Genomic DNA, 16,606 nt, shown 5'->3' with positions numbered 1-16,606 from the left:
TTCCTTCTCCTATACTTCTCACTCCTCCAAGTGAGTATCATGGGGAATCCTGCAGATGGATGGTTCTTTGTTGCTACTTTTTTCGACAAAGCTTGGCTCACGTCACCTCATCCTATTGAGAAAAGCCTGTCTCTGTAGGTACATGGGCTCTTGGCGTATTTTCAAGTGTAGTCTGGCACTGCCACAATATGATCTTAAATTTTAAATACTGTTTTTTACTGACAGTAAAATATACAGGCTGTTACCACTCCAAAGCCCACCTACAAATGGCAGGTACTAGATATCCCAAGCATGGCCCTGAACTTGGCAGCTCCCAGCTTCCAACATATCTACAGGTGCCAGCCAGCTTTTAACTTTGTTGTCCTAGATACAGAAGGATCTATTTCTCCAGAAAAACCCAGATAAAACTAATGTATCCTTCTTTAATTTTAAAAATCAAATGCTCACATTTGACAGCTACTGCTATCCAGAAGTGAAAAACAGAAATGCTGTCCCTGGCTAATCTGCTCAAAACCTTCATACATCAGTGGGAAGCAACTTAGGCTGATTATGTGCGAAGATATGACAGTCATATGGCCAGGCCTGTTCCCATCCCTATTACTCAAGATTTTTAGCTAATATGCTACTGTATAAGAAACAAGTTCTCAAGATCTATGTCTGATACCATGAAAGATCACTAGTCTATGCACAGAAGTGTAGGTGTGCTGTGTAAACACCTCTGTTCCATCTCGCAAACATCTGAAGTAATTCTAAGCACATTAAAGCACTAACCAAGATTACCTTCTGTGATGCAAGAAGTCAGGCAAAATAATGAAGAATAAGCTTTATCTCCAGCTTAAATATGTTCTAATTAAAAACCCTAACACATTTTGTCTCATGATGTGAAGTTATTTGGCCTTATTAAGTAGTTGCTTTTTTCAATATAGAGTAAAAAGCATGTGGCTGCCTGAACTAAAAAGAAAAGAAAAAAAAACCTATTAACCATCCTTGTACAACTCTGAGTGCTAAAGTTATCTCTGCATATACAGTGGCAGGCTTCCACGTGAAGAGCAGCACAGCAGCAGCTGGCTCCACTGCTCTGCGGTCAAATGCAGATTAGATAGCTTGGTCTATTCTGATCCCTCAATACCCATCCATCTCACCAAGTCCCTGGGAGGCTCAGAGGAGAACTTCTTGGAAATCCATGAAAACCAGCAACTCCTTCACTACATCATGAGGAGGAGCAAGCATTCAGCAGCAACAGCTCATTTTTGTCCATAGCCTCAGCTGTGTCATGATGACAGGAAAAGGGGAAATAATTCTTAGAGGTGAGGAGCTGTTTCAGGACAAGGAAGTTTCTTATCTGAAAAGTATGTTTTGTTTCTGGCTGCGCAGCTTGCCAGCAACCACCTGCAACTTACTAAGGACTGCAGCAGCACTGAGCTTCTGAGAATAGTGCATGGAGACCACCTGCACCTGCTGGTGAGTTCCCATTGCTCTGGTGTGCTCTGTCATTGCCGCAGCCAAACAAATGGACCCTAATTAGGGACAATTATACACACATTCTGGTGTTTTATTTCATCTTAAATAAAGGCCATCACTCCTCCTAAAAAGGGTATGAAAACCCCAACCAACCAAAGAAAGAATACATACTTCAAGACATCAAGGTGACCAACAAAAAGAAGAAAATAGTTTTATTGCTGCTTGTTCCTTTTTTCCCCCCCTTTGCAATTTTTGCTACTTAAAGACTTAAGAAAGCTACAAAGATATTTTGGAACATTGCTTATTTTTAATTAAAAAAAAAATATTAGGGATAGCAAACACCTCCTTCCCTCTTTTGCTAGAGAACTGCTCAGCAACCTCTTCTGGAACTGGGAACTGAAACTTAGCAGCAAAGCTAAAATGCTTGTCAGAGGAAAAGAAGAGAGCAGTCCTGTATTTCAATCACTCCAGCTTTCTGTTTCCGTTGTTTTTATATTACCCATTTAACTTTTGGAGTAGCCTTTCCAAAACCACCCATACCCAAACACTGCACAAGAAGTTCATGTAGAGCTTGTCCATTGGAACTATAAGGCACCACCCAGATTAGAAGGATTCAGCTGTGAGTCGCTAACCCAATGCATCTGAAAAGTAGATAAGAGGCATTAAAATCATCAAACATCTAGAGTCTGTGGCTGCAGGATCTGCAACCAGAGGGTTTTTTTGTTTTGTTTTTGGCAACTGTTTCAGTTTCCCATTGAATTGCTCTGGTAACCTGAACTGAGACTTGGTTCTTTTATGGATTATTGACAGAGATTGTCCAGGAGGTACCTTCATCTGTCCCCAGTAGCAAACAGAAGCATAGCACTACCATGCAAACCTTCATCATATTTCATCACTAGCCAATATGTACCTTCCTAAAGTTGATTTTTCCAGCTTTTCTTGTCCTTTCTTAGTCTCTTCTCCTTCCAAGGAAAATTTCTGCTTATCTATGCATGTTTCACTAAGAACAGTTATTCTGAGATCACAGGATTTCTTGGCAACATGATAAATAAGCGCAGCAGGAAAACACGTGCATTAACTTCAGTGGCAACAAACACACAAACAAGAAGCCACATAGAGGTCACTCCAACACGGGTGGTCATGGACTACTTCTGTCACCATCAGTGGGGATCAATCCCCCATTTTTATGCATGTGCACATACATGTGCATGGTGAGCTCACACTAAGCCAAGGGAGCGTGATGCAGACCTGCAGCACTCAGTTGCTCAAAGCAACACTGGCCACAATCAGCTGCCCTGGAACCCTCAAGACTGATCTCGATGGAATTCCTCTTCCCCAGCGACCACTAAATGCACACAGAGCCAACCTGGCACTTCAGCTGCAGCATGCCAGCACACTGTCCTGAGAAACAGCCTGGGTACATCTCTGACATAGCAACCTACCTAGAGACTGCTTGGGAGACAAAGGCTGCAGAGAGATACAGGGCTTATTAGGAAGGGAGAGCTGGGTGACAGGCTAGTACCAAAGGGGAATGCACAGGAATTCAGCCATTTGTTAAAGTACAGATGAAAAAGTCAAAGCAGAGTTAGGCAGCCATCAGGCTCTCAAGTCTGTCTGCAATCTTTGATATTTTGAATAACAGCAAACAAACACACATTCTAAAACAACAATTAAAAATCAAAACAAAAGGTTTTGCTCTCATTGCAGAGTCTGACAGAGAAAAATGAAGAACCGTTACCAGCAAAGGAGTGTGCAGCACGTGAGGGCATGGCACCAGACCAGTGGGCAGGGACACCTGAAACCAGCTCAGCCCAGCAGTAGTGGCACTGAGGGATTTACCAGCAACGTCTTGAGTATTGGGCAGTTTAGGAAACGAGAGGTAGGGAAACTTGGTGCTGGGGATGCAGCACTCATCTGTATGGCACAGGCACAGCAGCAAGGGCATAGCGTGGAGTTGTGTTGACCTGAAAGCCACGAGTGGGGCGTCTTCTAAAGCCGGGTTCACCATGCAGGACCACAGCAGCTCCTGCGGACCCTGACCCGAGCTCCGCCTGCTCCTTGGGGGCAGCGCTCCTAGAGGGCCGCAGAACCACCGCTCCCCATAGCACCCGTCCCAGGAGATAGCACCGCGCCGGCGGGCGGCCGCGGGAACACCCGTGGTGGGGGGAGGTGTTGCACAAAGGCACCGCGAGACGCGGGAGGCGCTGCGGGGGCACGCGGCCTCGTCCCGGCGGGGCAGTGCGGCTCACCGCTAGCCAGGACGGGCCGCAGCACCGCGGGGCGCAGCCGGACCCAACGGGAGCGGGGCGGGGACAGCACCCGAGCCTCTGGCAGCAGCACGGGCGGGGCGCGGCCGCTCCGCTCCTCCCGGCCCCAACCATCTCCCGGCCCCAAGCTTGCCGTCCCCAGCGGACCCCGAACGGACCCGCGGCCGCCGTCTGCCCGCAGCCACGCTCGCAGTACGCAGCCCAGGCCCGGGAGGGGAGCGGGGGCGGCGGGGCCGCGCCTCACCTCGCTGCGCGTGATGCGGTGCCGCGCCAGCTTGACCACGGCGAAGTTACCCTTGCCCAGCGTGCCCTCAATATCGTAGAAGCCGACACGGACGGGCCCAGGCCCGCGGGGCAGTAGCGGGGGGGGCCGCCGGGGCTCGGCCATTACCATGCTGGGCGCGGGGGGCGGCAGCGGCTCGGGCGGCTCTTCTGTCTGCGGCGCCCCGCGGGCCGGGCCGCCCCGCCCCCTGCGCCCGCCTCCACCAACCGCGCGTCACTGCGCGCGTCACGGGGGCGGGGCGTCGCCTCGGCAACCGTGGGCGGGGTGAGGGTGGGGCCTCGCAGCCCCTCGGGTGCCTCCGACCCCTCCGTCACGGCCCAGGTGTTGCGGAGTGGTTGCTTCCGGCTCCAGTTGCGGGTCGGCGTCGTCGGGAAGCGCTGGGCTGGTGCCGCCGGGTTGGAGTAGCGTGCATTCTTTGTGCTTTCCCTGTTGGGGAGCCGCTTGCCGTAGGCGTAGCCGGCCCCGGGCTGAGTGAGGCCTTCGTATTCCCCACAGTATCTCCAGCAGCCTGGAAACAGCCCTGGGCTGCTGCGTTCTTTTTGTCCCGCGTCAGGGGGAGAGAAAGTGATGGCACCCACTCTTCTGCCACATCTGAGCTCCTTTTCTCCCTGTCTAAAGCTGCATTTTCGTTTCAGAACTCTTAGATGCTGACTGAACTTTCACGTTGGATATCAGAGAAAGTTTCGTCTCAAAAATACTGGCGTTGGACTGGCACAGACTGCCAAGGGAGGTCGTGGGATCACCATCCCTTGGGTCGTCTCAGAACCATGGGGATGTGGTGCTGGGGGGTGTGGGCAGTGGCCATTGATGGGGGTGGGTTGAGCTTGGCCTTGGGGATCCTAGAGGTCTTTTCCGACCTGGAATGGTTCTGTGACTCCATGAATAATTCCAGCATGATACAAGCTCGGTGTGATCAAAGCAGCTTTTTCTTTGAAGTCCCTATGTTGCTGTATGGGAACTGTTGAGTCCCAGCATGAACCACTGGGGTTTTTTCTGGGGAAAAGACCCAGTCAACCCTGGGAGCACAGGTGAAGGCAATTCAGCGATGTGACCAAAAGGAGTGGAGCATGGCTGCATCTCTCTTAGGCCTCATTTAATGGCTGATTGCCACTAAGGAAGGATCTCTGGTTAGAGATCTGTCCCTTGTCCTTTTAGTGAGCTGAGGTTTTCAGAAACAGGTGGGCACTTTTCCAACATCCTTCTATTGTGCTGGTCTCTTTCCTGTTACAATTGCATGAAATACTATTTAATTTTTCTCTTAGTCAAAAATTAGTTTTATTCTTGACTGTTTTCATATAAGTCTTATAACATTGGCCCCAAAATCAATTTCTGTTTGTGGGAAAAATCTAACTTTGCAGGAACTTTAAGTGCTGCACGGTACAATGTCGCTTTTGGCCTGAAATTCCTGTTATAGAAGCATTTCTTCTCGCTGCTAGAGGAACCACGCTTACGAAAACGTCCCTAAGTGCCTCAGCAGTATCGGTGTTCTTCACAAGGTGGGCGGCTCTCGCCGTAGCTCCTACAGCTGTGGAGCGCTCGTGCCCTCTCGCGGTTAGTGCTGCTGTACTCTGCACTGCTCGGGGTACTCCGCTGCACCGCGGAGGCTGAGGCTGGGAGCAGTGCCTGGGTTACGTGCCTGAAGTAGATTAGGGTGGCCTGTAGTAGCTGGAAATAAAGCTAGGCTAAGAACCAGGATTGCCATCTATATCTGAAGCTGTGACTAAGTTGTAGGCAATATTACTTTTTCCCAGCTCCAGGTCAGTACCCTGGCATTATGTCTGGCAGCCTGTAATTGGGCTTATATTTTAATCTGTAAAATGAGGACAAAACACAACACTAAATTGTACTGAAAAGTACTGAATTTTCTAAGGCTGAGCTGGTAGAAGACATTAGTTGTGAAGCAACAGAACTGTAGTGTGTTGGACTGCTGGATAATATCCACCATGACTCAATGGAGGAGCAATTTCTTTTAAGATTTTAAAAGAAACTGGAGAGACTGCGGAAGGAACGTACATGTGCTATTATTCATAAAGCTTTCTTTTTGTGTATTTTTGTTTTGGTGTCGAATTTCTTTGCTACCAAATTTCCTTACCGGGCTATATAGGGGATCAAGCCACTGACAATAGTGAGAATTGAATCAAGGAACTGCTGTTTATTACAGGCTGCTTTGTAACAGTTTAATGCAAAATTGTTCCAGTGGGAAATGTAAAACTGGCCAGAAAAGTTTATGGCACCATGTAAAGTAGCTAAAAAAACAATTCAGTTTGCAATTACCTAAGCGTGCTTTCTCAAGGAGTAAGTTTCTACAAGCGTATTTCAAAAGCTAGCCCTATCGGATACTCACCCAATCCTTCTCAGAGCGGCACCCGCGCGCCGTAGCGCCACGCCCTTCGCTTGCGCTCGTACGCCAGATCGCGCGTTCCGGCGTCCTTCGTCTCGTGACATTAAGGGAGGGGGGGAGGGGGAAGTCGGTCACGTGAGGAGCTCGACCCAACATGGCCGCCTATCTGCAGTGGCGCCGTTTCGTCTTCTTCGACAGAGAGATGGTGAAGGAGCCGCCGGGGCCGGAGGCTGCTGGTGGGAAGCCCTTCGCGTTGCCTCCGGGCATCACGGTCTGTGATTCAGGCCGGGGAAACCTTGTGTTCGGAGATATCCTGTGCGGCGGCGGCAAGAGTGATGGGGCTGGGCCATCTAGCCTGCACTGGGTTCGTGGGCTTGGGCCCGGCGGGTCGGGCCGCACTGCGAGGGGAGATCTGCGCTATGTGGCGCGGGCTGAGCTCCGAGGCGGGCCTAGCAGTACTCCAGCCTCGGGTATGCGGCAGTTTCCTTGGCTTCTCTGCCCCTTGCTCATTACAGAACTGTTGTGACCTGTTTTGGTTCTCATGGGTGACAGCAAAAGTATATTTGCTGTAGGCTTCACAGAGGTCAACAAGAATCTTTTAAGATTTTGATTCTGGTATTCTTAGAGGTGTGAGTGGTGGTGGTGGTGGTTGTTTTTCTCTCCATTTTTTACCTTTTCCTTCATATTCCTTAACTGTGATGAACATATGGAAGGTCGGATCTGGTTTTTGCCTCGCTCGCTTCAACTTAGTGGTTTCCAAGCTTACAAATTAAGGGTAACGCATCTGTACCAGCTGAAGCAGCACAGTATCTTGGTTTCTGTTGGTGAGGATGAAGAGGGCATTAACCCATTGGTAAGTTAAATGACAAAGGAAAAGATACTGGTGTTATAGTTAATTTTTAAGTAGTTTGTTTCTAATATCTCATTTTTTGTTGTTGTTGTTAATGTAATATTTATTGTTTTTAGGTTAAAGTATGGAATCTGGAAAAACGAGATGGTGGCAATCCTCTTTGCACACGAATTTTCCCAGCGATACCGGGTAACAAGCCCACAGTTGTGTCCTGTCTAACTGTCCATGAGAATCTGAATTTCATGGCTATTGGTAAGTATAGCTGACCTGTAATAATTTAAGAAATGTATTATCGTCTCTATTCTGATGTATGGAAAATGGATGTGTAACACAAAAACCATCATAGAACATTTCCATTGCTCTTAAACTGTTTTTATGCTCTTCTCACAGAGAGGTTGTGTTTTATGTGCTACTGGAGACTTTAAGGGAATAAATACATAATTTTAGCTTATGCTTGTGTGTATGATTGTAACAATTTTGATATCTCACAGAGAAGCAGATCTTCTCAGTTGATGTTTTTTGTTCCTGCAAGTCAATAAGTGTATGATAATAATAGTAATAAACTTAGTCTAAATTTGGTACCAGCACAGAGAATAGCATCGGTTTTTTCATAAATAATGCTAGGGTGTTTTTTTCCCCCTAGACACTGTATGGAAACTTTCTTAAAGCCCACAAAGCCAATCTCCATTTGTTCTGCTTTAATTGTGCTTTTTTAATGTTGCTTGCTTAAAGTAAGAGCAGGAATGTAGCAAGGCTACAGACTGTTTCTGTGAGTTAGTCTCTGCACTGAAATTAAGTCTTTCTATATTTGTGTTGTGACCTTCCAACTTAGAACAGTTTGCTGGATTGATGCTGTCAGCGAACTGTGAAAACTGATTTTTTTGTGTGTAGCATGCTTTGAATCAGTGAGATAAGTGATAGTTAAAATTAGATGATGAAAGGGCTATTCTTAAAGCAAAATATAGGAAAACCCAAACAAAAATAACCTGCAAGTGAAGTTCGTGATGGAGGAGAAGAAGTTGAGCATTGAACAGTGACGTCATGTATGAGGAGAGATTGGTAGGTATTTAATTGAGAGCCTGCAGCAGTTTAGGAGCTTGATACTTTGCTGGCAAGCAAATTTTTGTCATTGACTGCACCTGCCCTAACTTGCCCTGGATAATATTTCAAGCGTGCCACGGAAGTGAACAGTTTGATCTATCCTTTTCATAAGGTTTTGCAGATGGGAGTGTTGTACTTACAAAAGGAGACATCACTCGAGACCGACATAGTAAGACTCAGATCCTACATGAAGGCAGTTACCCAGTTACTGGTCTTGCTTTTCGACAGTCTGGCAAAACAACACATCTGTTTGTGGTGACCACAGAGAACATCCAGGTGGGAAATTAATTTGAAAAAGTGAGAATCTGACTTACAATTGCACTGCCTTCAGAGTCCATTTCAGATAAGCCTCAAAACCTCGCATTTTCTCTGTAGTCCTACCTGCTTTCTGTGAAAGACTACTCTCATCTGGAGCTGGACAATCATGGCTGTGGATTGCACTGTTCTTCTCTGAGCGACCCCTCCCAGGACCTCCAGTTCATTGTAGCAGGAAATGAATGTGTATACCTTTATCAACCAGATGAACGAGGCCCCTGCTTTGCTTTCGAGGGACAAAAGCTGATTGTTCACTGGTATCGGGGATACCTCATCATTGTCTCCAAGGACCGAAAAACTTCTCCTAAGTATGTTTCCTTGGAACAGTTGCATTTTTTATTTAATCGTTGCAGTTTCTGGCTTTCCTCTTTTTTTTTTTTTTTTTTTTTTTTCCCCTTCCCTGTGAAACTTTGCTGTAGGGACTGATGGTTGTCAATGAGTTTTATGATTAATCAAGACCCACATACTAATTAACTTTTGTTGCTAGTGCAGCGTAGTCAAGCATGCCGAACATGGGGGATTTTTTTTCTGCTTCTGTTAATGTTTCAGTCTAGTACACCGATCACACTCATGGGTAAATATGTGGTGTTTTGCATACAACTCCACCTAGCTTAATTGTCCAGATGCTTCTCAGTTATCTTGTTCTCTCAGCGTCCTTAGATTGTGTAGGTATCAAATGTATTTGGGTCATATGAACCTTATTTTCTAAAAATCTAAAAAACTTTCTTCTGCTCTCCAGGTCAGAGTTTGCTGGGAATGAGGCACAGAATTCAGACAAACAAGTTCTGAATATCTATGACTTGTGCAACAAATTCATTGCGTACAGCTCAATCTTTGATGATGTAGTGGATGTCTTAGCAGAATGGGGTTCTTTGTACGTTCTGACCAGAGATGGGAAGATCCACGTACTGCAGGAGAAGGATGCCCAAACCAAACTTGAGGCATGTAAATCTGTTAATAGTTTGCTTTATGTCTGGGGGGGGATTGTACTGGCTATACAGATGAAAAAAGTGGAAGAGTTCAGGTAGATGTGTTACAGTGTAACAAGTGACCTCCTAACTCTCCAAGGTAACCAGTGTGCAGAGCCTCACTGTATGTACCTGTCCAGCACCAAAAAGAAACAAGTTGTTTTCCAGGCAGGTTTTGGGATGTGGTATTTCCCTCATACTGTTCTTATGCTGAATTTTAATAGATGCTCTTCAGAAAGAACTTATTTGAAATGGCCATTAATTTAGCCAAGAGTCACCACTTGGACAGTGATGGCTTGTCAGAGATTTTCCGGCAGTATGGTGATCATCTCTATAACAAGGGGAACCATGATGGAGCCATCCAGCAATATATCCGGTAAGCAGGGGTTGTTCAGAGCAAGGGCATTGTAGTATAGATGGGAGCTACAAGAGTCTTGATTTTCTATTTAAGCCAATGGAGCCAGAAGGCGTGACTCATAGTGGAAGTTCTGCAAATAGAGATCGGGTCAAATTGGGATGGAATGGGGACAGATAATGTTATTGTAATCAAAGGATTATTTTCTTTTGGAATGCTGTGTACCGTACAAGCTATTGTATGTGTAAAAGCATGTTGTGAAATTGTAGAATGTGAAAGTTCACGTAAGTATAAAAAATACTGTCAGTGTAGAGATGCAGAGTAAGGTGGGCAGTGTGATTTGATCAGTATGGCAGTCTTTTTGGAATACGATCATACTAATGTCAGTTTACACACGTCAGGTTTTATAATAATTAGAACAGTCTGTTCTGAGGCTTACTAACTTTTAGTGCCACATTCATGTAGAACTGAAATTTTGGAGTCCTGATACCCACGTGATGTCAGCACATTGCATTGAAAACTTGCCTCAAGTAGTGGGATAACTGTGGCTAAATTGCTGCATGTGGGTGTGAGTGCTCAGATGAGACTGAGTTACATGACTGAAAGAAAGGAAAATTAGGCTTACGTTTCCTTCTTGGGCTTATCAATTAGCTGTGGCTGAAGCGTAGCCCATCTTCTCATGGGAGCCTTTAAAGGAACGTGAACTTCCTGTGTGCTACTGCTGTCTTCTCAGTCTCAACCTTTATAAAGATGTGTTTCTCTGTGTATTTAGATGGGTGGTCTTGCAGCATAACTGCTTGTTACTTTTATAGCTGAGTGGTCACAGATGAGTTAGTGTCTGAAATTCAGAGTTCTGTTATGAATTTCTCTTGGTTTTTGTTTCCCTGGCTGTGTATGATCTATTGACATGACTTTTTCTCTTCCAGAACTATAGGGAAATTGGAACCATCTTATGTTATTCGGAAATTCCTAGATGCTCAGCGCATCCACAATCTCACTGCTTATCTGCAGACACTCCACCTGCAATCTCTCGCCAATGCAGACCATACTACACTTCTGCTGAACTGCTATACTAAACTCAAAGACAGCACCAAATTGGAGGAGTTCATTAAGGTAACGGGAAGGTGATGACTTAAGAATTTTGCATTATTTCATGATAATAAAGAGGGAGTGGTGGTAAGAGTGTAATTTGTCTCCTGTGGGGCTGTTGAGAAGGAAAAGAATGAATTTGTGCCTCAGTGCTTTTGTTTGTGATGCTTTATTTCCAAGCTCTTAGTTGCATTCTCAGTTTTGGTGGCTTACTATTCCAGTTTGAAGTGTGCTGGCTTTTGTTAGCATGACTAGCTGTTTACTGAGAGATGGATAAACTACTACTTTCTTTCGGTACATGATCTTTCCCTTGCTTGAGAGGTACTAAATTGTCAATGCTCTGGCTTTCCTTTTCAAACACAAATAATTTCTGCTTGTCCCTTGGCATAATTCCTACAGTCCAGAATCTTTCTGCTTCTGTTATAGGCTAGCGAGAGTGAGGTTCGCTTTGATGTGGAAACAGCAATCAAGGTACTTCGTCAGGCAGGTTACTACTCCCATGCTGTGTACTTGGCAGAAAAGCATGCCCATCATGAATGGTACCTCAAAATCCAGCTAGAAGATATTAAGGTGAAATGTTACTGCTCTTGTGCTCTTACTGATGTGAATATTGCTTTTCTAGCCTTTGCTGGTAAGAATCTTATTTCACTGTCCTCAGCTCTGGTGAGGCCACGCCTCGGGCACAATGTTCAGTTTTGGGTCCCTCACTACAAGAAGGACATCGAGGCCCTGGAACATTCCAGAGAAGAGCAGTGAAACTGGTGAGGGGTCTAGACCACAAGTCTTATGAGGAGTGGCTGAGGGAGCTGGGACTGCTTCCTCTGGAGAAGAGGAGGCTTGGAGAGCTCATTGCACCCTACATCTTCCTGAAGGATGGTTGTGATGAGGAGGGGGTTGGCCTCTTCTCCTAGATAACAAATAGGACCCAAGGAAATGGCTGCAAATTATGCCAGGGGATATTTAGGTTAGACATAGGGAAAAACTTCTCTCAAAGAGTTATTAGGCACTGGAATGGCCTGCTCAGGGAGGTGGAGGAGTCACTGTCCCTGGTGCTCAGGCAGCGTCTGGATGAAGTGCTATGATATGGTTTAGTGGGTAGTAGTGGTGATAGGAGGGTGGTTGGACTAGATAATCTTATAGGTCCTTTCCAACCTTGTGATTCTATGATTCACTAGCCTCTTCCCTGTAACTAGTGTGCTTATGGGACTGTTAAGGCAGTAGCAGCACATTCTGTTATTTGTCTCTTGATGTTCTGCTATTCTGCTTCTGGATTGTGCAGTGGACTTTGGGTGAAAATCAGAGGCCTAGTGGTTCTGTTTCAGTTTTTTTGCTTTTTTTTTTTTTTTTTTTTTTTTTTTTACAGTGTTCTTAAATCAATTACTAACAGAGCCCTCTTAAAGTCAATTTCTTTCCCCTGGTCACAGCCAGCCTGTCTCCCTAAGGATGTCAACAATCAGGAAGAGTAACATTACATGTTAATTTAGAGTAGATGTTGTTTCTGACATACTTGCAGCACATCTTGAATGCTATTTGTGCTAACATCATTGTGGAGAGTAGAGGCTAATGTCATGTGATCCTTACTGGCTGCCTCTACAGAACTATCAAGAGGCTTTGCACTACATTGGAAAACTGCCTTTTGATCAAGCAGAGAGTAACATGAAGCGGTATGGTAAAATCCTGATGCACCATGTCCCTAAGGAGACAACAGAACTATTGAAGAACCTTTGCACTGATTACCAGCCATCAGGAAACAGTGAAGGCCCTGGGATTCTGGAAGGAAAAAAGGTATAGTTTGCTTTGACTGAGAGGTATTGCTTAGTAACAGAAACTTTGCAGTGAGTGCTCCTGCATGCCTGACATTCTAGGCATAATGAGGGGCCATGGTCTAGCGTATTGGTAGTCCTAATGATGAAACTGTCTAAAGTTACTGCTCAGAACTGATCACTGTAGTAATTGTATTGTGATATATCTGTTGTGGGTCATTCTGGGAGTGAGCTGTACAAATTTTAGGGAAGAAGCGCCTGTCTGGCTGTGACTGGGTTGGTGGTTAAGTTTTTTTATGGTTATTTTGCAGGCAAATTCTGAGGAGTTCATTCCAGTCTTTGCAAACAACTCCCGAGAACTGAAGGCTTTTCTGGAGCACATGACTGAGGTGCAGTCTGACTCTCCACAGGGTGTCTATGACACTTTATTGGAACTTCGTCTCCAGAATTGGGCACATGAAGTAGATAAGCAGGTTTGATCTTTGGTTTTCTATTTTGAGATAAAGCTTTGGTGTTTGGGAATTCTGTTTGCATTCCTGCCAAGTCCATAACCTCTCCAGATAGGCATTGTTAATATAAGGCAATTCGCATGTTGTAGTGGACAAATGGAAATGCAGCCTACTAGCTGGGAGAATACTTCTTTCAGTGAGGCAAGTATGTTTTGTATGAGTACAGAGTCCAGACAATACAATCTGTGTGGGTAAATGTCTTTTTCATGAAATTGGATATGCTTGCCTTAATCTTTGAAGGTGCTGGCTGTTTGGGTAAAGGAAATTGTTTTATTGCTTAAAAGGGGTAAAGAGCAAACATCAGAACTCTGCTTCTCTCTAGAAAAGCTGCAAATTGTTTTCAGATATTGGTGCAAAACCATTGTTTCTTCTCCCCTGCCATTCCATTCCTGTTTTCCATAGATCAAAGAGAAGCTGCATGATGAAGCACTCACTCTGCTGAAGAGTGGAAGGTTCAAAACAGTCTTTGATAAGGCCTTGGTCTTATGTCAGATGCACAATTTCAAGGATGGTGTCCTCTACCTCTATGAACAGGGCAAACTGTGAGTATTGCTTTTCTCCCCCAGAGTCCTGTTGCTTGCCCCATCTCAGGGATTTCTGGGGCATAAATGCCCCTGCCCTACAATAGTAAGGACCTCTTTATCTCAGGACAGGAACTGCGTACATCATTGCTCAGCTGAAAATATCTTCCTTTTGGAGCAGGACAGTGATACAGAGAATGGATGGCAGACCAGTCTTGGCTTCTGTGGGAATGTTTGGGCATTGTGTGGCTGAGTGGAAACATGAGGCTCCTATAACTGTTCAAAAGATAGATTTTTCCAACTGACATGTTGCTTTCTTCTCTAGTTTCCAACAGATCATGCATTACCACATGCAGAACGAGCAGTACAAGAAAGTGATCGAGGTGTGTGAGTTGTACGGGGACCAAGAGGCTTGTCTTTGGGAACAGGCTCTTGGCTACTTTGCACGGAAGGAGGAAGACTGCAAGGAATATATTGCTGCAGTGCTGAAACACATAGAGAACAAGAACCTTATGCCTCCACTTCTTGGTAATAATGACACGTGGCCTGAAGTTGGGGAAACAAACAAACAAAAAAAAAAAGGCTTATGGCATCTGTAGACTTAAGAATGTGAGAGAAGTATCAATGAAGCTTGAGCCCACCAATTGAAATAATAGTCTGCTGTAGAGGAAAAGGTGATGCCAGTGGCAGCTTCGCCATTTGGGGAAAAAAGATCTGCCGTATCAGTTGCGGAGATGTCTGTGTTATATTTCTGTTCCCTCAGTGTGGAGAGGTGAGGGGGATCCTAAGCTCTTTCTGTAGATTGGTGGAGAAGTTGAAGTAGAGTTCAGTCCACTAGATTCTTCATTTGCCCTTTTTGTCTGGGCTATTTAAATGTGCTCCCAGTCATAGCTTTGGAGGTTGGGGCCCTGTAGAGAGCAAGCTGAAATTGTGTCTTGAAATAAGTTTTCTAATCCAGTAGGAGTGTGGAACGTTTTTTGCCTGTTAGTTTCCTTTTAATGGAAAGTAGTCTGTCGAGTCATGACCATTGCAGTGGCAATTTTCTTCATTTGTGATTAAACTAACGTTGAGTTATCCTTAGTTGTGCAGACGCTGGCTCACAACTCCACAGCCACATTGTCTGTGATTAAGGATTATCTTGTCAACAAGCTGCAGAAGCAGAGCTGCCAGATAGAGCAAGATGGGCAGAGAATTCAAAAATACCGAGACGAAACTACAAGGATCCGTCAGGAGATTGAAGAGCTAAAAGCAAGGTGCAGGACTGTGATGTCTTGTCTTATACTGGAATATTATTTTCTAACTAAAGAAAAATACACTTTTTTTTTTGCCCTTCTGCTTCCTGTCACTGTTTCAGTCCCAAGATCTTTCAGAAGACCAAGTGTAGCATTTGCACCAGTGCCCTGGAGCTGCCTTCAGTCCATTTTCTGTGTGGTCATTCCTTCCACCAGCATTGCTTTGAAAGCTACTCTGAGAGTGATTCAGAATGTCCTACTTGCATGCCTGAAAATCGCAAAGTGATGGACATGATCCGAGCCCAGGAGCAGAAGAGAGATCTGCATGATCAGTTTCAGCATCAGGTATGCTAGTGTTGCCCTGTGGGTTTGTGTTTTTCTTTTTTTTAAGTTTAGATTGCTTTTGCAGACAGACACCCCTCTCCCCCCAGGGGCTGTTAGAGAAGGATAAGTACATTCATGGAGCTAGAGTGACTGGAGGTAGAATCCTGGTGAACAGGACTAGGGAAGTTATCCTGCCCCTGTACTCAGCACTGGTGAGGCCCCAGCTCTACTGTGTTTAGTTTTGTACACCCCAGTACAGAAAGGACATTGAGATGCTGGAGCAGGTCCAAAGAAGGGCAACAAGGCTGGTGAAGGAACTGAGGCTGGGGAAGAGGAGGCTGAGGGGAGGCCTAATTACTCTCTTCCAATATCTGAAAGGTGCTTACAGTGAGAATAGGGCTGGTCTCCTCTCACTGGTGACAGGACGAGGAGAAATGGCCTCAAGTTGTGCCAGGGTTAAGTTTAGGTTGGATATCAGGACAAACTTCTTTACTGAAAGGGTTGGTAAGCACTGGAAGAGGCTCCCCAGGGAGGTGGTTTTAAACGGTGTTTAATAACCGTTCGGATATGGTGCTCAGGGGCATGATTAGCAGAGGATTGTTAGAGTTGGGGTAGTATGATTAGGTTGCAGTTGGACTTGATCTTCAAGGTCTTTTCCAACCTGAGCAATTCTATGATTCAACAGCTGGAGTAGAGAGAATCCTTGATGTTCTGCAAACATGAAAGATCTACCTTAGTTGCAATGGTTTTAGCTTTCATGCTTAAGATAACTATCTTAGTGGCAGAAAAGCTCGCTGTAGGTGGTATTTGCATAAAATAGCAAATTAGTGGTTTTAAACAGCAATATCTCTAATATGGGGCTGTAAGTGAAGGGATGAAACTGTATGTTCTGGAGGCAAGGGCTTCTGATCAGCTCCTGATGGCGTGCTTTGTGTTTTGCAGCTTAAGTGCTCCAATGATGGTTTTTCCGTCGTCGCTGACTACTTTGGTCGAGGCGTTTTTAATAAGCTCACCCTCATCACAGATTTGCCTTTGGGAAAGTCAGCTACGACCATTGAGGCTGGCCTCCAGAGGGAGCTGCTGATGCACACTAAACGTAGTACCTGAGCTGGGGACTCCCGTTGCACCGTGCGCCTTCTCGGGTTGTACGGGTTTACGGCGTGGGCGCGCGCTTCGCCCCCCACATCTTTCGCTCTCCAATAATAAATAGAACCAAGTCGGCTTTAC

General features: G+C 45.4%; 2 protein-coding genes across 4 annotated transcripts in view; one reads left to right on the top strand and one right to left on the bottom strand.

The window, feature by feature from the left end:
* Positions 1 to 4,234, bottom strand: part of SIK2 (salt inducible kinase 2) — a 44,704-nt gene extending 40,470 nt beyond the window's left edge. For 2 of the 3 annotated variants that reach the window (XM_085209300.1, XM_085209301.1), the window contains exon 1: positions 3,973 to 4,233. In XM_085209300.1, coding sequence (XP_085065426.1) covers positions 3,973 to 4,122 — 150 coding nt within the window. In that variant the 5' untranslated portion in view covers positions 4,123 to 4,233. Of the gene's footprint in view, positions 1 to 3,972 lie in introns of all 3 variants that reach the window. The other variant, XM_085209302.1, reaches the window with a different exon arrangement.
* A 2,232-nt stretch (positions 4,235 to 6,466) lies between these two features.
* Positions 6,467 to 16,605, top strand: VPS11 (VPS11 core subunit of CORVET and HOPS complexes). Its single transcript, XM_085209299.1, has 16 exons — positions 6,467 to 6,664; positions 7,061 to 7,205; positions 7,319 to 7,454; positions 8,416 to 8,579; positions 8,679 to 8,926; positions 9,358 to 9,559; positions 9,811 to 9,962; positions 10,868 to 11,054; positions 11,457 to 11,600; positions 12,627 to 12,815; positions 13,105 to 13,266; positions 13,705 to 13,844; positions 14,149 to 14,351; positions 14,905 to 15,076; positions 15,178 to 15,400; positions 16,322 to 16,605. The coding sequence occupies exons 1-16, from the start codon at positions 6,507 to 6,509 to the stop codon at positions 16,484 to 16,486; spliced, it is 2,790 nt and encodes a 929-aa protein (XP_085065425.1). The 5' UTR covers positions 6,467 to 6,506; the 3' UTR covers positions 16,487 to 16,605.
* The last annotated feature ends 1 nt before the right edge of the window (position 16,606 follows it).

The sequence above is a fragment of the Meleagris gallopavo genome, chromosome 26, assembly GCF_905368555.1.
Source record: "Meleagris gallopavo chromosome 26, MGAL_WU_HG_1.1, whole genome shotgun sequence".
Lineage (NCBI taxonomy): Eukaryota > Metazoa > Chordata > Aves > Galliformes > Phasianidae > Meleagris > Meleagris gallopavo.
The sequence above is the reverse complement of the archived record's forward strand: the minus strand, read 5'-3'. Positions and strand labels throughout refer to the sequence as shown.